The sequence below is a fragment of the Mobula hypostoma genome, chromosome 2 (assembly GCF_963921235.1).
Source record: "Mobula hypostoma chromosome 2, sMobHyp1.1, whole genome shotgun sequence".
Classification (NCBI taxonomy): domain Eukaryota; kingdom Metazoa; phylum Chordata; class Chondrichthyes; order Myliobatiformes; family Myliobatidae; genus Mobula; species Mobula hypostoma.
In genome coordinates, this window is record NC_086098.1 from 59,746,361 (window position 1) to 59,770,463 (window position 24,103).

The following is a 24,103-nucleotide window of genomic DNA, read 5'->3' on the forward strand; positions in this document are numbered from 1 at the left end:
TCAAGCACCTTAAATAAATAAGGCCATTCTACTCTATCAAAAGCTTTCTCAGCATCTAAAGAGATAACGCACTCAGGAACATTTTGTGAGGGAGTATAAACAATATTTAACAGTGTGTGAATATTATAAAAAGAGGAATGACCTTTAATAAAACCCGTTTGGTCTTCCGAAATAATAAAAGGAAGTACTTTTTCTAATCTATTTGCTAATAACTTAGAAAAAACTTTAGAATCAACATTTAATAAAGATATTGGTCTATAAGATGCACATTGAGCAAGATCTTTATCCTTCTTTAATATTAGAGACAAGCAACATACATCAAAGTTGCTGGTGAACGCAGCAGGCCAAGCAGCATCTGTAGGAAGAGGTGCAGTCGACGTTTCAGGCCAAGACCCTTCGTCCTGACAAAACGTCGACTGCACCTCTTCCTACAGATGCTGCTTGGCCTGCTGCATTCACCAGCAACTTTGATGTATGTTGCTTGAATTTCCAGCATCTGCAGAATTCCTGTTGTTTGCGTTAATATTAGAGAGATTGACGCTCTATTGAAAGATTCAGGAAGTTTACCAAGTTTTAATGAAGCCTCAAAAACCCTACAGAACCAAGGGATTAATGAAGGTGCGAAACATTTATAAAATTCTACAGTAAACCCATCAGGGCCAGGAGCTTTCCCTAAATTCATAGAGAAAATAACATTCTTAATCTCATCCGTGGTAATGGGAGTATTTAACATAGGAGACATATCCTGTGAAATCTCAGGGAAGTCTAGATTATCTAAAAAATCATTCATATATTTAGAATCTCGAGGAGACTCTGATTGATATAAGGAAGAATAAAAATCACAGAAGGTTTGATTAATCCCCACATGATCAAGTACCAGTCGGTCATTTTGGTTATAAATCTGATTAATTTGAGATTTAGCATAATTAGACTTCAGTTGATTAGCCAACAGATAGCCAATTTTGTCACTGTGTACATAAAATTCACTTCTTGTTTTCTTTAATTGGTTTACAATCGAGGACGAAAGTAATAAACTGTGTTCCATTTGAAGTTCAGTTCTTTGTTTATATAACTCCTCAGAAGGAGCTATAACATATTTCTTATCAACTTCCTTAATCTTGTCCACAATTACCAACTCCTCCTGCTTCAGCTTCTTCCTCAAAGCAGCAGAATACGAGATAATCTGACCACGAATATGTTTTAAAAGTATCCCAAAGAATGTTCACAGAAATATCCTCTGTATAGTTAATAGTAAAAAAAAGATCAATCTGTTCATTCATAACGTTAACGAAGTCCGAGTCCTGAAGCAACAGCGAATTAAAACGCCATTGTCTATTATTTTGTGTATTGGCCTGAATTTTAATAGAAAGCTTAAGTGGAGCATGATCCGAAATGGTTATAGAGTCATAATCACATTAAATCACTGAAGAAATAAGACAAGAATCAATAAAGAAATAATCAATTCTTGAATAGGAATGGTGAACATGTGAAAAAAAAGAAAAATCTTTTTCCTGAGGATGCAAAAAACGCCAAATGTCCGTCGACCCAGAATCAGAGAGGAATGAATTAATCAAAGTTGCAGATTTATTAGGTAAGGTCCGTACAGGAGCCGAACGGTCCAAAGCTGGAGATAAACAGGTATTAAGATCTCCGCCCCAGATCAATGAAAACTCATTCAAATTTGGGAACTGATTGAATAATGATTTATAAAATTCCAGACAGTCCATATTAGGAGCATAAACATTAACCAAAACTACCTTTTTATTAAATAGTAGACCACTAACCAATAGAAATCTACCATTCGGATCAGGAATAATATCATGTTGTATAAAAGTAACTGAGGGGTCTATAAAAATAGAGACGCCTCGAATCTTAGCATTGGAGTTCGAATGAAACTGTTGTCCCTTCCAGAATTTAAAAAAACGTAGTCTGTCCCCCCTCCGCACATGGGTCTCTTGTAAAAATAAAATTTGTGCTTTAAGTCTCCGGAACACTTTAAAAACTTTTTTCCTTTTAATAGGATGATTAAGACCATTAGTATTCCAGGAGACAAAATTAATAATAGACTCCATAAACCCTAAAGTCAACCCGCAACAAGGAGGATTGACGATAGGCTCGACCCACAAACCCGGAAAGGGAACAGAACAGATAAGAGATACCGGGAAGAAGAACGCAACCAATACTTCAATAATGTATATAGCCCAAGAAGAAAGAAACTAAAACGTGAAGCCCCTCCCACCACCCCCCAACCCATGACTCCAAGGCTAAATCTAACGCAGACCAGCCCGAAAGAAGCAAGCACTAAAACTACCCCCATGACTTCCGGTACATGCTCCCTAAAAAAAGGGTAAATATAAAAAAGATCAGCTAATTATAAAACAGTAAAAGAATAAAAAAAAAGGTAACTCAATTAAAACAAACACATAATATAACAGAGTAAAAGCCAGAAAATATAAAAAAAACCGCAACAAACCCCAGACCCATGAGTAAAGAAAACAAAAAAAAAAATGAGATTATTAACATAAACTAGTTATGAAAGCCTACAAAACAAAGTAGATTTAAAAACTACAAAATTTAAGGTTTAAGGCCACAAAGGAAATACGTAAAATGACGGTGAGGAAATAACCACCCAGAATCCCCTGGGAAAAAGAAAGAAATGACGCAGTTAAAAAGAAAGTTTAGCAACCATATTAAATAATCAAAAATAAACTTTTCTGCCCACATAGGGCAAAAAAAAATTAAGACTGACAAATTCACAACCTCCGATCAACGGAGATAGTTAAAAATTACGATTAAGATGTTGAAGGTGAAAATTGATCCAGATAACTCTGGGCATCCGATGGAGATTCAAAAAAACGGAGGGCTCCAGACGTACGAATCCTTAGACGTGCAGGGTAAAGCAGCGCTGGTTTTAAATCCATCTTGTAGAGTTCCGACATCACAGATCTGTAACAAACCCGTTGATCCCGGATTGGTTTACTGAAATCCTCCACGAATCGGAACTTAAGATCCAGAAAATCAATGTAACCTTTAGATCAAACGAAATGAAACAGTTTCTCCTTGTCTTGAAAGTAATGAAAACGTAAAATGACATGTCGAGGTTTATCTGACTTAGGCGAGTATGATGGAACTCTGTGAACACGATCCAATAACGGTGGTTGGTCAGGAAATACAGTAGGAAACGCATCTTTTAAAAGTTGAGAAAAATACTTCATAGGGTTATCAGATTCAACAGCTTCACGCACCCCAATCATTCGAAGATTCTGCTGTCGCATTCTGGATTCTAAGTCAGAGTTTTTAAAGGTCAGAAAGTCGAGTTTCTTCTTCATTACATTAATTGTTTCTTCAATTTTCTCCATCTTGAGCTCACTTTGTTGCGTGGATTTTTGAAGATCAGATATAGCCGACTGATGTTCCGTAATAGATATTTGTATCTTCTCGATTGAATCGGCAATTTTCTGGAAACTAATTGAAATTTCCTCACGAATCAGCTCCGTAATAGAGGTTGAAATTTCCCTTTGAATTAGCTCCGATATAGCTTTCAAAGTCACCAGTGGTTCAGTCGGAGGGAAATCGGTACCTTTCGGTCTACCCGGAGGTTTGCCGTCCTTCCCATTTTTTCCATTCTTAGACATAGCAGACCTTAAAAACATCCGATTATCGAAGAGCCCAATTTGTTTCAAAGTATTGTAAAAGTCGATGCCTTAATGGTTAATTAAAATATAGCTGATCATAAGAATAAAAACTCAGAGGTAATGGAGCGAGTCAAGAACGCGACTTCACTCCATGAGCGCTACCGGAAGTCCCCGGTTCTAACATTTTTACTGTCACTCATTTTTTGGGGGTACTGTTCTGTTTTTGAGGATGTCTGTGGAGAGTAAGAATTTCAGGTTGTATATGGTATACATTCTCTGATATTAAATGGAACTATTGAACTACTATTTGATAGGGTTAAGCAACAAATGTTTGCCCCATCGAGACCATCTACTTCCTTTACATATTATTGCCCTCGTCCGCTCCTGCTCATCTAGTGCTAATACCTTTGTTACCTTTATGAAATCAAATTCAAAAGGTAAAACTCTTCAATAAGACCTGGAGGTCATTTATTCAACATTTTCATATAATGTAATTTGACCTTTTCCAAACTTATTCTATTTCTTTGTAATATTGGTTGAGAGGAACAGAGTTGTTGACACTAATGCTTTCTTTTTTTAATGACGTTACATATCAGCCCATGTCTTTCTTTTTTAGTTTAGTTGATTAATACGGTTTAGGTTAGTTTTTTGGGGGGGTTACAGTGTTATTTTTTTTCCCTTTTCATGACTTTTTTTTTAGATATTTTTCTTTGTTTTATATTGTTCAGCTGTATCCTGTATGATTGGGAGTTTTAACATTTAAGTGTCAACTATGTCAATTATAACAATGTATTCCCAATAACTTTGTACCATTACTATGTTATGTTTATTATTATGAAACTAATAAAAAGATTGAAAATGAAAGAAAGAAAAAGGTAAACCTAAAGTTTGTTGTCAGATGCGCAAGTGCAAGCATGCGAGCAATGAAAAATGCAGTTACAGCAGTATCAGCTTCATTGTGGCCAAACCAATCTGTGCCAACTAATATTCCCATAAGCTACATTTCATATAAGCAAAATTCACAAAAATAAATTAAATACAAATTAGACAATTTTTACAAGAACATAATAATCAGGAAAAAAAACAACATTTATTTTCGTGCTAAGTGATCACGATGTTGCTTTACTGCAGCGATGAGGGTTATGCAGGTTGGTTCAAAAGCCAGATGGTTGAAGGGAAATAGCTGTTCTTGAACTTGATGGTGTGGGACTTCAGGTTTCTGTCCCTTCTGCTTGATAGTAGCTGTGAGAAAATTATATGGCCCGATCTGTGGGGATGCTTCTTTCTTGAGGCACTGCATGTTGTACATACTACCGGTAGTGGGGAGGTACAGCATGTGCCTGTGATGTGCAGGACTGAAACCACCACTCTCGTTTTTTATGTTCATATGGTAATTGAATTGCCGTACTAACCCATGATGAAACCCAGTTAGGATACTTTCAACAGTGCAGCTGAAACCAAAGAAACTGGTAGGCTGATTAAATGCAGGTGTGTGCATAAGACCTGCATTTAAAAAAAAAAGAGACTGGGAACTTGTCGGCCTGAATATAAGGCGGGAATTGAAAATGCAGTAGGAATCTGAACCGAGACTTTGCTGGACCAGAACTAAACAAGCCCTGCTAATTCGGTAATCAAATGTGTGAACAGCATCAGCAGCTGGAAAACCATGCTCTGGATGAACTCCAGTGTATACAGCAGGTGGCAGACGAAACACTGGAGTGGTTAATGTGACGATCTGTCTAGAAATCACAAGGAAAGAACGCCAATGTCTTTACTTCTTTTAAAGAGATGAAGGAAGGAGGGTTGAGAACCCAGGAGCATTTCAACTCCTAGGACCACTGGCGCATGTGGCATGGCATACAGGTCATTACAGACTTCAAACCACCTAGTACTGTGCTCCCTTCCAGCTCTGCTTCCCTCCCTAATGAACTCAATTACTTCCACGCTCGCTTTGACCGAGAGAACAAGGAGGTCACCCTCAAAGCAGATCTCCCACCTGGTGAACTGTCTCTCTCACTTTCCACCTCCGATGTTTGTGCCACCCTGAGCAGGGTGAATGTACAGAAGGCAGCTGGTCCGGATGGAATACTTGGCCGTGTGCTCAGAGTCTGTACAGAGCAGTTGGCCGGGGTCTTCACGGACATTTTTAATCTGTCCCTGGCCCAGGCAGTTGTCCCCACAAGCTTCAAGACCACCACCATCGTGCCAGTGCCAAAGCATTCCACTGGCATGGGCCTGAATGACTTCCATCCAGTTGCACTCACCCCCATCATTGCAAAGTGCTTTGAGAGACTGGTTCTATCACATCTGAAATCCTGTCTGCCCACTACCCTGAACCCCCATCAATTTGCTTTATTACACCAACAGGTCAACAGAGGACACCATCTCCACGGCACTTCACTCCACCCTGACCCACCTGGACAGCCCCAACTCTTACGTCAGAATGCTGATCATTGACTTTAGTTCAGCATTCAATACTGTGATCCCCTCAAAGCTGATCGCCAAACTTCGCCAGCTTGATATCAGCTCATCCTTCTGCAATTGGACCTTGGACTTTCTGACTATCAGACCTCAATCAGTTAAGTTAGTCAACCTCTCCTCCTCCACTCTCACCCTGAACACCAGCGTGCCTCAAGGCTGTGTGCTGAGCCCTCTTCTGTACTCCCTTTTCACCTATGACTGCATTCCCGTACATGGTTCTAACTCCATAATCAAGTTCGCAGACGACACGGTGGTTGGCCTAATCAGAGGGGATGACGAGACAACCTACAGAGACGAGGTCCAGCACCTGGCCACGTGGTGTGCCGACAACAACCTGGCCCTTAACACCCAGAAGACCAAGGAGATCGTTGTAGACTTCAGGCATGCTAGGAGCCACACTCACGCCCCCATCTACATCAATGGAGCTGTAGTGGAGCATGTATCAATCTTCCAATTCCTTGGTGTCCACATTTCCGAGGATCTCACCTGGTCCCTGAACTCCTCCATCCTGATCAAAAGGCGCAACAGCGCCTTTATTTCCTGCGGAGCATCAAGAAAGCTCACCTCTGTCCCAGGATACTGACGGATTTTTACCATTGTACGATTGACAGCATACTCATCAACTGCATCTCAGTGTGGTATGGCAATTGTCCTGTATCGGACCACAAAGCACTCCAGCGTGTGGTGAAAACTGCCCAGCAGATTATCAGCACCCAAATGCCCACCATTAAGAACATCTACCATAAACGCTGCCTGGGCAGAGCAAAAAGCATTATCAAGGATGCATCTCACCTGAACCATGGACTTTTTACTCTCCTCCCATCCGGTAGGCGCTACAGGAGCCTCCGCTCCCGCACCAGCAGGCACAGGAAAAGCTTCTTCCCTGAGGCTGTGACCCTGCTGAACCTCACATCACAGCATTACACAGTATTGCACCCATATTGTACTTTGTATTTGTGTGCTGTAGCACTTACTTTTTATTCACAGTTATTTTGTAAATAACACTATTCTTTGCATTTCTGGTCAGATGCTAACTGCATTTCATTGGCTTTGTATCTGTACTCGGCACAATGACAATAAAGTTGAATCTACTCTAAATCTAATCTAATCTAATGTTGAAAAACAGGAAGGCCTAGCCTTTTCCTTGGCTGAAAAGTTAAATGTAATTTTATTTTGAGGATATTTTTAATGACTTAATCAAAATGTAACTAATAAGAATCAGGTTTATTATCACCAGCGTATGTCGTGAAATTTGTTAACTTAATCTTCTCCCCTCAAAAATTGCTGATAGAAAGGGCTGATATTGATAACAATAGATTGCTTCATTACACGAGGAGAAATGCTCTTATGTAATTCAAACTTGAATTTTATTTCCTCTTTTGTGCAATTTTATAGTATGATGTCATTATCATAGATCAGAGGCACCAATCTGAAAAAAATGCATTCCATTCACTTTAGTTGAAAACAAATTACCTAATGAAGGCTTTTTCTTTAACACAATAGCCACCATTCCACAATAATAATGCAATACTGATACCTTCCTTTTCAGATCAAACAGGAATTCATTTGACCACTCTTATTCTTGCTTCTGGGAGAAGTTGGGTGGGAAAAACAGGACTACTCCACCTTACCAAGTTTGGTCACATTTCCCATTTGTACAGCGACAGCACTCTTGTACACATGTGGAAATAGGAAATAGCACCTTCATCCAATTCACAAAGTTAACGGTAATGAATCAATTAGGTGCAAATGATCAGCCATTCCATATATCATTAACACTGCATAACCAGCCTATCTTCTGACAGTATCAAGGCCAAACCTCATCATTCGATATGCACCATTGTATCTCCAGTTTGGATTACTCAGACTTCATCCTTACATGCCTTCTGGAGCTATTTCTGCTATAGTCCTTAAGCTCAGCCCTTTACCTCCGTGTTGGTGCGTGGCCAAGTGGTTAAGGCGTTCGTCTAGTGATTGGAAGGTTGCTAGTTCGAGCCTTGGCTGCATGTGTGGCCTTGAGCAAGGCACTTAACCACACATTGCTCTGCGATGACACCGATGCCAAGCTGTATGGATCCTAATGCCCTTCCCTTGGACAACATTGGTGGGATGGAGAGGGAAGACTTGCAGTGTGGGCAATTGCTGGTCTTCCATACAACCTTGCCCAGGCCTGCGCCCTGGAAACCTTCCAAGGCACAAATCCATGGTCTCATGAGACTAACGGATGCCTATTATTATTATCTCCATATAGGCCAACACAAAGACTAGCATGCCCCTGGAGTATTTCTGGGAAAGGGCAATGTGGCAAGTTTTTTTTCTGCTTGCTATTTTTCACATGCTATTACAGCTCCAATTTAAGATGAGCTTTCATGTGAGATAAGATGCCTTTATTTAATTTATTGGTTGTTTAGAGGACTTGTTATCAAAAGGACTACTATTCTGCTCTGTCAACAGCCTGGTGGTCCTGCCTTGGCTGAAGCTGCAGCTCTGCTTCATGATCTGCCCATATAACAATTACAGCACAGAAACAGGCCATCTCGGCCCTTCTAGTCTGTGCCCAGAAGAATACGCACCATGGTGCAATGCATGAGCCACTTTCCCTGTCCTATACCAGTCAGTCTGCTGCCTACTTTTATAGAATTGCTACTGAACCACCAAATACACAATTCATCCAATGCCTAATGAGATTCAGCAGGTGTATGCTTATTGTGTGTTCACAGGTGCTAATTTCTCTATTGTCTACCACCCTATATAAACTGAATTTCCATTTCAATAACAAGGAATTACATCAGAGAATGCAGCAAACAAAAATAAATGCCCTAATCCTGATCAATTCAAGAAATCTATCTTCCAACTTTCATTTATGCTGGACTCAATATTTTGTTTTAAACTGCCAATAGAAAAAATTGTCGTGACAAATCTAAAGACCAGATAGATACTTTGTTAGTCCCAAAGGAAATTACAGTGTCACAGTAGCATTACAAGTACACAGATATACATATTAAAAGAAAAGTAGAAAGAATAAAAAACAAGTTACCACAAACAGGAGGGGATTCATCACTTCCCTGGCTCTCGGTTGACTCATTTTAGAGCCTAATGGCCAAGAGTAAGAATGATCGTGTAGCGCTCTTTGGAGCAGCACAGTTGCCTTAGTCTATTACTAAAAATGTTCCTCTGATTAGCCAAGGTGGCATCAGAGGTTGAGAAACATTGTCCAGAATTGCCAGGTTTTTCCATAAGGTCCTTTGTTCTACCATGTATCCAATTTGACTCCGAAAACAGAGCCAGCTTTTCTAATCAGTTTATTGAGCCTATTGGCATCACCCGTGTTGATGCCATTACCCCAGCACACCACTGCATAGAAGATTGTACTGAAGACAACAGACTGGTAGAAAATGTATGCAGGCCTCTCCTTCACTCCATAAGACATCAGTCTCCTCAGGAAGTAGAGGCAACTATGCCCTTCTTGTACACAGCCTCTGTTTTGGTGTTCCTCTCAAGTCTGTCATCCAGGTACACCCCCAAGTACCCCAGGTTGGTGCATGTATACGAGTAACAGTCTAGATCACACATTTAAAAGTAGGCAAGTTGTACAAGAAATAACACAAATAATTTCATGGATCAGCTTTGGTTTTGTCAAGGATATCAACTTTTATTATTGGGATGTGGGCACTGCTGGCAATGTTGCATTTATTGCCAATGCTTGCTTACACTGAAAAGATAGAAGTGAACCATCTTTTTGAACTGTAGTTCTTCTTGTGAAATCCCTCGTACTGCTGCTGAGTAAGAGGAAGTCTGGTGCAAGAACAAAGAGAGAAGAGCAGGAATATGCAAATCAGGCCCTTTAGTTTGTTGCACTGTAGCACAGCTAACTTGCTCTGGACCTCATTAACTGATGCCCCTGCGATTATGAACACAAGAGACTCTGTAGACATTGGAAATCTAAAGCAACACACACTGTCACAGCCTTGACTACATAACATTTATTAATTCCTCCTCCACAGATTGCTGAGTAGAATCCTAAAGACTCTCAACTTTCTGGAGAGAAAATAAAATCTTCCTTATTTACATTTTAAATGGACAACCACTTATTCTGAAACTACATCTTCAATTCACCTCCTACCAAAGGGAAAGTATCCTCTCAGAATCAAGCTGTAGAATTCCTTCAGCAACTTCCATTATTGAACAAGACTCTGCTAAACTCCAATGTGTATATGCCCCAATCTGCTCAACCATTCCTCAGCTTCTGCACCCCAGGACAACCTGGTAAATCTTTAGTGAATTGTCTCCAATGCCAGCCAAATCCCGAGAAACTACTTCCTATATCTAGGGAAATACTGAAGGCAGATTTACAATGAAACTCACCATCGCCTTCAATACATCAACATGATGTTTGGTCAAGTATGAAAGAGGGTGTTTGAAGATTGTTATCAGAATCAGCATAAACAGTCTATTGGGCAGCAGTAATCCCTACCCTTCTAATTGCTTCAGATTCTTGGACACCACCAAGAGGCACCTTGTAGCACTGAAGAGTTACTACCAATATCGCTTACTAAATCCTCTAAACCTCTTTTATGCCATGGACACCTACCATTAAACGAGGGGTCCTTGGACCACAGGTTGGGAGCCCCTGCTCCAAATCAACTGGAAGAATAAGCAAATTACTGTCAGCAAATTACTGTCTTTAAGGCCAAGTTCCCAATTCTCACTGCTGTCTGTAAGGAGTTTCTACGTTCTCCCTGTTAGTGCGTGGGTTTACTCCAGATGCTCCGGTTTCCTCCTACAGTCCAAAGACGTACCCATGGATAGATTAATTGATCATTGTAAATTGTTCTGTGATTAGGGTAGGGTTAAATCAGGGGATTGCTGGGTGCTGCAGCTCGAAGGGCCAGAAGATCCCATTCCGCACAGTATCTCAGTAAATAAATAAACACCGATCCCTTAAGTGAGGCCACATCAGTCACAGGCCTGATACCATTCCCCTGAAGCAGGCACCATTCTGAGCACCTTAAAAAAACGTGACATCCACACTGATTCTTCATAATCCCCTGTCCATGATCATTCAATGTCAGGAAAGTACTGAAAATCACGAGTCCATAAATCGTAAGCCCAGGGTCAATGACAGAGGGAGTGCACCACCTCACAAACAACCTACCCTCACCAGAAATCCCCTGCTTCACAGAAGTTACAAGGCTAGGACTGGTTTTACTTTGTTACAAGAATCATCCCTTATAATAATGATCAGGGACAAACGCAGAGAGAATCTGTAATTACCAGTAAGTACCTTTATTGTCTCATCAGAAGCACACCTGAGCTTACACACTACTAAGTTTTCCTGACTTTCCACGAACAGTCAAAGAACAGGAAATAATACCAGTTAAAAAAGAATTTCTGCTGCTGGCTATATGTTTCTCATAGTCCTGTTTCAAATCACCAAATTTGTAGGGCACCTCACATCCACAAATAGTAAATCTCCTAGAGAGTCATCACTCATGTTTGGAGTTCCTGACTCTTATAATATTCCTCAGCTGATGGATCTCCATCCCACTGGCTCAAGGTCACCTGTCCTACATGGGTCACCAGCTTACGGGCTCTAGTCCAGGGCTACAATAAATATTGCTCTATAGTTTCTGCCCCGCAGCCTTGTATCTTTGCTCCTTTCAACAATGTGTACCACATAACCTGAGTAGGAGCCAGGGGATCCCTTCTTAAATAAGGAGACTACATACAGCACCTCAGGATAATTTCACTATCATACTGCATTCAGTACTCCAGGATAATTTCACTATCATACTACATACAGCACCTCAGGATAATTTCACTATCATACTACATACAGTACTCCAGGATAATTTCACTATCATACTGCATACAGTACTCCAGGATAATTTCGCTATCATATCAGTTGCCGTAATGCTTTTATACTCTACCCACTCTGCAATGTTCCAATTCCCTTCCCAATTACATGCCCTACCTGCATGATAATATTTGTGCATCATGTACAAGGTCACCTTGATCCTCAAGCAGCATTCCAAAGCCTCTCTCGAGCAAAATCATGCTTTTCACTTTTTCCTACCAAAGTGGAATAACTTCATCTTTTTCCACGAGAAACTCCAAATCCAAAAAACAAAGATCCATTTCCTTCTGCACATTCTTCCCAACCACTTCACACTGCTTTTTCCAGCTACTTTTCTATGTGATATACAATGAGGGAACAAGTCTAAATCAGAAAGAAGTTGCAAGGTTGTGGGGACATAGAAGAAATTTTTTGGTGAAATGATGGCATTTTTGGTCTGTTAACTACAAAATATTTTTAATATATTTCAGTCATGCAAGCATGCATTTCAGAAATTCAATACAGTCAACTGGGAAAAGAGGAAAAATAGCATTTGGAGAGCTATCAAATTTGTAAAAAATCAAACTATATACTATGCAGCCAGTATTTCTTAGTTTGTTATAAAGGAAGTACATGTATAAAAGTCAATACTATCGAAGAGATAAATAATACTGCTGATGGAATAAGCTAATTTCTCAGTTATCAATTATCTAAGTTTGATTTGGAAACAATGTGATATTACCTTATTATTTGTTGTCTCTTGAACAAAAAAGGCCTCCCCATTATCGCCCAGCTTCATTTGCAGCTTTACAGGTTCTCCATTTATTTCTATATCCACCTAAAAATGTTCAGTTATAACATATTTCAATTAGAAAGTGTATACTTATGACCAAGGATGAAAAAGCAAAAGAATTAAACGTTGATTTTGTTTCAGTGTACACATTATTTTATCTAAATCATTTCAATCTACATGCAGCCAAAAGGATATAACTCTAGGTTTTGTCACACATAATGCTCTTAGTCACAGTTACCTTTCAGATTACCCGATTGTCTGCAGCATTGGGGCACATTTCAAATTAGTGTCCTCTTTTATTCATACAAAGTTGGCTTTTTAATTTACTAATGAAAACACAGTTTTGCTTATTACAGAAAGATTCAATAGCTGCACGAAAGCAAAATCCTATTCTATTTTGTAGTTGCATATTTGAGTGAGATTACAGCTGTTCTTTCCAGTACTAACATCACATTACTTCCTTGATATCCAACAAAAGTATTTACGGTAAGACTCTTGGCAGTGTGCAGGGTCAGAGGGATCTTGAGGTCCGAGTCCATAGGACACTCAAAGCTGCCGTGCAGGTTGACTCTGTGGTTAAGAAAGCATATGGTGCATTGGCCTTCATCAATTGTGGGATTGAGTTCAGGAGCCGAGAGGTAATGTTGCAGCTATATAGGACCCTGGTCAGACCCCACTTGGAGTAGTGTGCTCAGTTCTGGTCACCTCACTATAGGAAGCATGTGGAAACCATAGAAAGGGTGCAGAGGAAATTTACAAGGATGTTGCCTGGATTGGGGAGCATGCCTTATGAGAATAGGTTGAGTGAAATCGGCTTTTCCTTGGAGCGACGGAGGATGAGAGGCGACCTGATAGAGATGTTTAAGATGAGAGGCATTAATTGTGTGGATAGTCACAAGCTTTTTCCCAGGGCTGAAATGACTAGCACAAGAGGGCACAGTTTTAAGGTGCTTAGAAGTAGGTACAGAGGAGAGGTCGGGGTTAAGTTTTTTTATGCAGAGAGTGGTGAATGTGTGGAATGGGCTGCCGGCGACAGTGATGGAGGCGGATACGATAGGGTCTTTTAAGAGAGTCCTGGACAGGTACACGGAGCTCAGAAAAATAGAGGGCTATGGGTATCCCTAGGTAATTTCTAAGGTAAGGACGTATTCAGCACAGCTTTGTGGGCCAAAGAGCCTGTAATGTGCTGTAGGTTTCTAAGAGGCTCTAACTGGGCTCAAGACATGTTTAACATATTCAATCACTCCAACATAAAATGACCTGACTAGCTATTGTTGTACGTAAAAGAACATGTCCCAATAAACTAAAAGGTCATTGCTGACTTACCACCTTTTCCCTGGATCGGAGTACTCCTAGTTTCCCAAAGCGAACGTGGAATGGGGAGCACTGGAGGCTGCCATCTGGCTGTTGGACAACAATGATATCAATGCAGCCAGATAAAGTGGCAGGGTTTAATCCCTTGTAAAGTTCCTTCACCGTTACAAACACCTGGCCAGCCAATTGTCCAACGTAATTCATGGTCTGTGCCTTTGAAACAAAACAAGTATTTACTTACAAAGCAGCTCCATTTGCTTCTATTAAAAGTACATGGCAAGAAATATGCCTGAATAATACTAAATGGATAAAGATAGCACAGGAAATGAACTGCAAGCTTAGAAGTTTTTTGAAATGGAAATTTGCTGAATGGTTTAATATTAGAGCTACTACCTCAAATTGGAAATTTCACAATTAACCTCTGAGTGGTACCTTCAAGTTGTCAGTGTATCCCCAGCTACGGTTGGAATTGGAATATTACTGCCAAATGCACCGAGGTACAGTGTAAAGTTTGTCTTGTGTACTGCTCATACAGTATATTACACAGTGCAATGAGGTAAAACAATAACACAATGTACAATAAAGTGTAACAGTTACAGAAAAAGTGCAAAAAGGGACAAGGTCGTAACAAAGTAGAGTGTGAGGTCAAGTATTCATCTTATCTTGCTAGGGAACATTATAGCAGTGGGATAGAAGCTATCATTGAGACTCTTGTTACATGCTTTCAGGCCTTCCTATCTAATGCCTGATGGGAGAGAGGAGAAAAGAAAATGTCTGGAGTAGGTGGGGTCTCTGATTGTGTTGGCTGCTTTACTGAGGTGAGAAGTATAGGCAGAGTCCACGGAGGGGAGACTATTTCCCATAATATGCTGAGTGCCACAGTTCTCTATAGTTTCTTGCAGTCATGGGGCAGAGTAGTTGCCATATCAAGCCACGATGCATCCTGATGGGATGCATTCTACAGTGCATTGAGTAAAATTGATAAGGATTCAAAAGGGACATGTCAAATTTCTTTAGCGTCCCAAGGGTAACTTGCTTTAATTTATGGAGCACCACCAACTTCTAATCCAAAAGAGAACAGGATGCCAGAAGACTTTTGTTAGACTAAAAGAATGGTGCAAACAAACAGCAGGTCAAGCAAATGATTCGATTCAGATGACAAACTCAAGTATTTTACCAACTCATGAAGTAAAACCACACAACTATTATCTGCCTCTGTAAGTAAATTTAAAGATGTTCGTAAAACAACAAAAACTGCACAAAGTAGTACAGTGAATACAGCCATTAATGCAACCCTGGAATTTTTTTGTTTCATCAGAAAATCCACACAAAACACGAAGCATTAACTTTTCTGGACTTTTACTTTCCCTATTGCATCATTACCTCCTCTTCAACTTCTTGTTCCAACGCCCAATCCAAATTATTTGACCCATAATTAAGTATCTCAATTATCAAACGATCTAAAATGGTTAAGCCCTCCAGGAGGATGTCCTTTTGTGAACACTTCTCAAAAAAAAAGCCTACTTTCCAACTAAAGAACCTTACCACTTCAGTTTTATTTGCTCCCTTGCTATTGTAGATTTCTGTTTTTCTGCTTATAGTTTGACTTGCACATGCACAATTGGATGCATTTTATTACACTTCTACCCATCTTCTTTTCATCTCGTTTCCCCGACCACTCACCCCACACACACACCCTTCACTTCAAAGTTTTTCTACAAGCGAAGACTTCAAAACAATTTTACAATGGATTATTTTAAGGTATATAAAGTGCATCTACATTTAGATATTCACTCAAGTTTCTATAGGTGTCAGGATAGTTCTTAAGTCATCTATATGACAGATTACAACCTGCTTGTAATCAACAAAATGTATTTGAAAACTTAAGCTCACCTTGAAAAAAAACAAATGCAAAACCTACATACAAGTAAAAACTTATCTCAAGATTCAACTCAAGATTAGTACCTTGCTTTTGATTCAATAATTTTACACTTGCAAGCACGGTGTACCACAATTTTTTCTTTCCTGACTTTTTCCTTCTGATTATAGATTCTTAACTACAATAATTTGTAGATGGCACACGTTAGCAGTACAACAACTCAGCACTTCTACCTCACAGCTGTATGGGGCTGTGTTCAATACTGATACGGGCAAACATCCGAGTTAAATTTGCAGGTTCTCCTTATCAGTTTCCAATGGGCACTCTGGTTCCCTCCAGCATCCTGGAGATGTACTGGTAAATTAACTGACCATTCTACATTACCCATATGACTGAGAATATGTTGCAGGATTTTAGAGAAATAAAGAGTGCGATTGGGAGCAATGTGATAGCTTTGTTGAGACTGAGAAGTACCCATTAGGCTGAACGGCCTCCTATATCATATGTGACAGAGGATAAATATTGGGGGGCAGTAAATTAAGCAGGCTGCTTAACCTTGTTCAAATGCTGGAAATTGCACTCATATATGGGGAGTGTATGCCATCACACTTTTGGCTTCAGCGATGATGGAAAGGCCTTGAGGTATCATCTGGTAAATCATTTGCCAGAGGACATCCAGCATTTTGCCTCTTCTAGTGCCCAGGGTATATAGTGCTGATCCAGTGGAGTCCTGGTCAACGGTGACATGCGGGATATTGAGAGTGGGGAACTCACCGACAGTAATGCCAGTGAATATCAGTGGTGGGTGGGTGGTCAGATCCTGTCTTTAGGTTGGTCAATTTTACTTGCAGTACGCGCCTAAACGTTGTCCGAGATCTTGATGCATACAGGATGAACCGCCGACTTACTGAGAGAGTGTTCAACTCCTTCGACAAACAACAGGAACCATTAAGGTTTGTGATTAAATAACTGAAAATGCTAGATCAGCTACGGATAATACCTGTTCCAACAGCCAGGTCACCACACACATTGCTACACTCCCACTCCTGCCGCAAACCCCCTCCATCACCCTCATCCCAACCCCAGCTACCCCCACCACCACCACCATCAACATACTCACACCTGCCCCCTCACTCTACCAACACCCCACTGCCTCAGCTTCACCTACACTGCCGGGAAACACAGCTCCAAGGCTTGAATTCAACGACGCTACGTGCAGCCGCTCAGCCGAACCCCGTCCCCCTGAGCCGAAAGCTCAGCGCTGTGCGTGTGCGGCAAGGACGAGCCGCAGCCGGAGTCAGACCGGGCTGCTCTGACGTCACCAGCACCCGCAGACGGCGCTCCAATGGCGGGACGGGAACCGCGGCGAGGAGGCGGGGCCTCGCCGCTCGGCGCTGCCGACATCTGGCGACCCAGCTCCCGCTAGGTTCTGCTTTTGCCGTTTGACTTCCTCTTCGCTGACACACACATACAAAAACAACCCCCATTTGCACAACACATTCCACATTCTTCTTTGCAGGGGAACTCTCAAAAGCTTAGCTAGGCACCTAATGAGGCAGTAGGGCAGAAGACAGAATATGCAGCGTCTTAAAGCCGGGAAGTTGAAAGGAATTCTGGTGTTTTGGCGTTTGAAAGGACGGGAGGGAGGATGTGAATACTAACATTGGGGCATGGTTTAAACAATGCAGAACTATTTGATAAACAGAAGATATCGGGATCTTAAGGCTTCTTGTGTTTTGTTTTCATTATTCAAAGATATATACAGTATTAGTTATTAAAATATCTTGGGGAAAATCTCTGCTGTCTGAGGAGATAGTGTTGTTTCCTGAGAATTCTGTCTTCGCAATGTCCTGGGTACAGTCATTAGCCTGTAATATGATGACTGATACATCAGGCGTCGGGCTCAACCTGAGGTGATCTGCTCAACCAATCAGGCGACCGTCGGTACATCAGTACTTCTACGATATATGCTTAGCTGATTTTATTTGCATAAAACTAATAAGATAATCGTTTCAAGGAACCTTTCACTGACTTGCCAATCAGTTTCTGTTTTGTTCAGATTCATCGGCGAAATTTTTAACGTGCACTTGACGTTCTTGGTTAATGGTTTCAAAACGAAAATTCTGATGAACTTTGAAAGAAAGATATATAATATTTTACTGAATCTGTTTACATCTCTTAACTTTTCATAAGGAGAAAACAAACAATATTTTCTGATTGTCCTAAAAGACTTTTTTTAAACACTTGCATGACTGGAACTGTTTATTGAATTCAGTATCTGATATCAACAGTGATTGTTTTAATTTTGATTTTATTTTTGTTTAAACGAAAAATGCTGGTTACAGCCTCGGTTAGTGACCCCAGTGGGTAGGGAGGTCGAGAATTAACTTGTTTCTTATTGTGGCAATAGTACTAAGTGAAAGACCTGGCAGCCGTGATTACGTGCCACAGCTGCTACACTTACAGCGCTACCGGTACTGGAAGTTTTGGGCCGTTAAGAAGGGTGAGATTTAGCAGCCTGTTGAGAGTGAGATTATTCAATTGGAGCCACAAATACGAGAAAACCTGCGGATGCTGGAAATCCACAGTAACACACACAAAATGCTGGAGGAACTCAGCAGGTCAGGCAGCACCTATGGAAAAGAGTACAGTTGGGGTTTCCATCCGAGACCCTTAATCAGTACTGGAAAAAAAAGATGAGAAGTCAGAGTAAGAATGTGGAGGGACGGAAGAAAAGGGAAAAAGTAAAAGGTAAAAGATGGTAGGTAATAGTTGAAACTGGGAGAGGAGGAGGGGTGAAGAAGGGGGGAATCTGATAGGATAGGGTAGAAGACCAAGGAAGAAAGGGAAGGGAAGGAGCATCAGAGGGAGGTGATGGGCAGGTAAGGAGATAAGGTGAGAGAGGGAAATGGGAATGGTGAAGTGTGAAGGAGGGCCAGTTACTGGAAGTTCAAGAAATTGATGTTCATACCATCAGGTTGGAAGCTTCCCAGACGGAATATAAAGTGGAGGGTTTCAGACCGAAACATCAACTGTTTACTCTTTTTCATAGATGCTGCCCGGCCTGCTGAGCTCCTCCAGCATTTATTGTGTGTTTCTTGGGATATAAGATGTTGCTCCTCCAATCTGAATGTGGCCTCACCGTGGCCGTGGAGGAGGCCATGTAAAGATATATGGGAATGGGAAGTAGAATTGAAGTGGGTGGCCATCAGGAAATGATGCTCGGTGAAGCAGTCTCCCAATCTATGTCAGGTCTCACCGATATACAGGAGGTATACAGGAGATATACAGTGGTACTTGTTCCACTTGCAAGGATAGCAATCTTCAATTGGAGACCTATCAGGGAATGAGAAAAAAGCTTTTCTGCCAGTGTTATCACAAATGACTTCACCATTCCATCTCAGACCTTCTGATTCTTCATCCACCATTTCTGCAAGCTTTTCTGTTTACTGATCACACTTCCTCACTGAGCTCCAGATCCTCTCAAGTATATGCTATTTTTCCCTAATATCATGTCCAAGAATTGGAGCCCCTGTACACTGTTCCTGTAGAAAGGAATTGTCCCATTGGCGAGTGCCCCCTCTCAGAATGGCAGCATACCCTGCCGGATTACGTGTCATCTTAATTCAGCTGATGCAAAGCACACTGTGATACTGCACTCAGAATCTGGACAGTCTAGTCCCAGTACTGTTCAAGGCTGACCTCGAAGCCATATGGCAATCTCAGCGAAAGTCCGTCTCTCAACACTTGGCCATTGGGAAAGGCCAGTTGTAGAAGCAAGGAGGAAAAGAAATAAGTACAGTATATGAATCAGGTATCGGTGCAATTGGGTCTTTTTTTTTACTGCTGATGTTGTTGTGACAGTCCTGATGAAGGGTCTTGGCCCGAAACGTTGACTGTTTACTCTTTTCCATAGACGCTCCCTGGCCTGCTGAGTTCCTCCAGCATTTTGTGTGTTTTACGTTGTGACCATTGTGGTTTTGTTATGAATTTGGAGCTAGTATTTGGCATTGCAGTGAAATGAAGTAGGAAACATACGTCTGATGCCTTTTCTCATTGTTATGTAATGTTGGAGGCCTTTTCTACAGCTGGACTTAGACCCTGACTGTTTCACTATCCATTTCCAGATAGAATAACTGGAATCAACCAGGCTGTAACTTGTTGACCTGGTATCACAGGATAAAAAAAAGTAATACCTGCTTCAAAGTGTACTGGCCACAAACCTGTATTATATAATTGATGTAATTGGCATCCTCCACAATCTCCATCAGCACAGGTGCACCACAAGGCTGTTTGCTTAGTCCCCTGCTCTACTCACTTTATACTTGTAACTGTGTGGCTAAACAAAGCGTCGATGCCATATTCAAGGTTGCTGATGACATCATTATTGTAGGCCAAATGATATGAGGGAGATTGAAATTATGGTTCAGTGGTGCCACAACAACAATCTCTAACATAATGTCAGTAAGATGGTTATAGGTTTCAGGAGGTGGAAACCAAAGGTCCATCACTGGGGGATCAGAGGTGGAGAGGGTCAGCAACTTTAAATTCTTTGGTGTTCTCACTTCAAAGGACCTGTCCTGGCCTCAGCACACAAGAACAATTACAAAGAAAGCACAGCAACACCTCCATTTCCTTGAAGATACAGCGTGACATCTAAAACATTGACGAACTTCTATAGATGTGTGGTGGAGAGGGTATTGACTGTTGCATCACTGCCTGGCATAGAAACACCGAAGCTTTTGAATGGAAAAGTCCTATGAAAGTGGTGGATACGGCCCAGTCCATCACAGGTAAAGCCCTCTCCACCACTGAGCACATCTACATGGAAAGTTGTTGCATGAAAGCAGCACCCGTCATCAGGAACCCCCAACACCCAGGTCATGCTCTCTTCTCGCTGCTGCCATCAGGAAGAAGGTACAGCTGAGGGCTCACACAACCAGGTTTAATAACAGTTATTACCCCTCAATCATCAGGCTCCTGAACCAGAGGGGATAACCTCATTCAACTTCACTCGCCAAGTCACTGAAATGTTCCCATAGACTCACTTTCAAGGACTCTTCATTCCACGTTCTCGATATTTGTTGCTTATTTATTTATTATTAGTATTATCACTTCTTGCTTTATATATTTGCATAGTTTGTTGCTTTTTGCACATTGACTGTACACCCAAATCTTTCATCGGTTCTATTGCAGTTATTTGATTTATTGAGAAAGCCTGGAAGAAAATAATTCTCAGGGTTGTATATGATGACATAGATGTACTCTGATAATGAACTTACTTTGAACTTTGAGTAAACAGAGTCCCTTTGACTGGTCAATAAGCACAGCTGCTGATAAAGAGCTCACAAGATAAAGTTAGGCATTTAATGGCACCCAACACAGAGGGAAAGATGCCATGCCTCTGTGACAAAATCCTCACATGTATAGCTTTGCTCTGCAAAAAGCAGAAGTAATTTGAGTGCTTCTTCTGATTTTCAGAGATTTGATGACTTCCTTAATTTAGCAAAGGGCTGAGAGAGGTTGCTGACATCACTCTCTGGTGGTCTGTAGGTTGCTAAAAAATGTGGTTGACAAAAACTTTACCAGCCACTGAGAATGTTGTACACAGACTAGTTTAAAGCATGAATCGTTGCTGCCACAGGTGACAAAGCTCAATAGCAGCTTCCCTGCTGAAGCAAAGATCTTCTTTATTTGAGTCATAGAGAAATACAATACAGAAACAGGCCCTTCAGCCCATCTAGTCCATGCCAAAATCATATTGCTCCTTAGTAAAGGTGATGTAGCAGAAAATACTCTTTATGCCTCGGGCCTTCTGTTCAATACCCTCTTCCTTGTGGCAAATTCCCCAGCTTTATCTTGACATCACTGCTGGTCCCATCTGTCCTCTGTGCTCATAGGCAGCCCCATGACACCACTCATGACTGTACCCAGGTTAGATGCAAGAAGAGCACACCTCTGCTGACTAAGCTAACTTTGCAAAATGATGCAATGAACCAAAGAAATGCCTGGAAAGTAGTCAAACAGCAGACGTAGCAAAACATTAGCTCATGTATAAATTGGTCCTCTCTCATTCAATGAGTCACATTGAATTTATCCTTCCCGATGTGTAGTGTCCAGAACCAAATGCATTACTCCTGACCCCTAACCCCCACCCGGTTTAACAAGAACTTTGCATGACCAACCACTTCAGCTGAATTGTGTTGTACAGATATTGAAATTCAAGCTAGAATCTTTTAATGAGGGTATGGCCTCAATGCTGATTATTTTTAATCCTGGGAGAGGGAAAGTCTTGTAGCCACTAGGTAGTCCAATAAACCATATGAGCAAACAGCTGTATTCAGACTTTACATCCTTTCCAGAATCCGAAAGTATGGAATCCAAAAATGAGGCAAGTTGGAAGTGTCGTCACTCTCACAAAGTGCAGTGTTTTATTTGTGCATAGCAATGTGGCGGTGACCAGATAGACTGTTAGCTGATGATAAATATTAACCAGAGTACTGAGGGGAATTCACTGCTCTTAATTGTGGGATCTTCTGCACCTCTGTCAGATGATCCATTTACCATCTGCTTGGAAAGCTGGAGGCAGGTTTTCCTGCATGTCCCATTACGCTATTGGAGACCAGCATGCATTAGGTGCCGTAGTGCTCACACATAGTAAAAGGATACTGGAAAAAATGGTGGACATACTTTTTTACAGAATTTGAAATGTTGACAGTCTATCTGTCACTGATGTGAAATCCTTTGCCAAAGCCTTAGGTAGTACAACTCTGAATACAGCTGTTTACTTATACGGTTTATTAGACTACCTAGTGACTACAAGACTTTCCCTCACCCAGGATTAAAAATAATCAGCATTGAGGCTATACCCTCATTAAAAGATTCTAGCTCGAATTTCAATATCTGTACAACACAATTCTGTTGAAGTGATTGGTCATACAAAGTTCTTGTTAAACCAGGTGGGGGTTAGGGGTCAGGAGTAGTTAATTTGGTTCTGGACACTACACATCAAGAAGGATAAATCAGGCCAGATCACTCTCATCCCAGCCCACTCCTCTCTTCACCCCGTGACACCAATCCACCATCACCACACCATTTGTTTTTTAGAGGGTGCACAAGGCCACAATGACCTTAACCCCTATGCAGCCCTTTAAAGCCCCCCTGGTTTCAGTGCTGTAGCCTTTCTGCAGGCTGGGAGGACCATGAACAATGACAACCAGTGATCTTTTATCAGGCCGGTCATTCTGACTTCTCCTGTACATGTGCTCTACAAGGCTTTTTCATTAATGATTAGAGATTTTAGAAACTGATGAAACTTCTTCCCAGCTTGTCTCTGTAAGGACATTATCCTTTTTCTCTCAATTTCTCCCATCTCCACTGCACCTATTCTTGAGATGATGCTTTCTGTTCCACAATATTTGAAATGTCCTCATTTTTCAGGAAACGTGTGTTCCTCACTCCTCCACTCCCCTCACTGCACTTCACCCAGAACAGAGATACAGTTCCTTTGGTCTTTACCATTATCCTATCAGCCTCCAAATCCAGCACATCATTCTTCATCATTTCTACTAGCTGTGAAATTCTGCCACCAGTCACATCGTCCCCTCCCCAATCCTTTCCGCTTTCCACTGGGACCACGTTTTTCATCACACCCACTCACTCACCCTCCTATCGTTTTCCCTAGAACCATAGGAGGTGCAACACCTATCCTTATACATCCTCCCTCATCACATCCAGGGACACAAACAAATGAGGCAGAGATTCACATGCATCTTCTATACAAAGCATTATCTAAGCAATCATTTTGACAAACATTTGCACTCTGTCCCCATGGCTGTCTGTACTGAAGATCATGATCTCTTTTTGGGGCTTTGCTATTGCTTGCTAGGTGGGTAGTAGGTTCTGGTGCTTTTTGTTAAATTAAATAGAGAGGGGGAGAGTTGATGCTTAGCTGATGCTTGTGCATGGGAGGGGGAGAAGGGGTCTTTGGAGTTCTAATGTTTTTACTCTCATTTATTCTTTGGGGTACTCTTCTGTTTTTGTGGATGTCTGTGAAGAGCAGGAATTTCAGGTTGTTTACTGTATACATTCTCTGATATTAAATGGAATTATTTCCCAGTTCTCTACAGCACACTTCAGTCCAGTCGGTGGTAGTAATGCACCTT

At 41.2% G+C, this 24,103-nt stretch overlaps 1 protein-coding gene across 9 annotated transcripts in view; it reads right to left on the minus strand.

Annotated features, from left to right (window-relative positions):
• lpin1a (lipin 1a) overlaps nt 1–24,103 on the minus strand; it is a 128,034-nt gene that overhangs the window by 56,279 nt on the left and 47,652 nt on the right. For 7 of the 9 annotated variants that reach the window (XR_010016527.1, XR_010016526.1, XM_063037474.1 and 4 more), the window contains exons 2-3: nt 14,072–14,272; nt 12,695–12,790 (exon numbers count right to left, since the gene is read on the minus strand). Coding sequence is in view for 7 of the 9 variants with exons in the window: in XM_063037474.1 (XP_062893544.1) it covers nt 12,695–12,790; nt 14,072–14,272 (297 nt within the window). In the remaining 2 variants the exon portion in view is untranslated. Of the gene's footprint in view, nt 1–12,694; nt 12,791–14,071; nt 14,273–17,102; nt 17,279–24,103 lie in introns of those variants that run through there. The other 2 variants (XM_063037458.1, XM_063037467.1) reach the window with 2 other exon arrangements.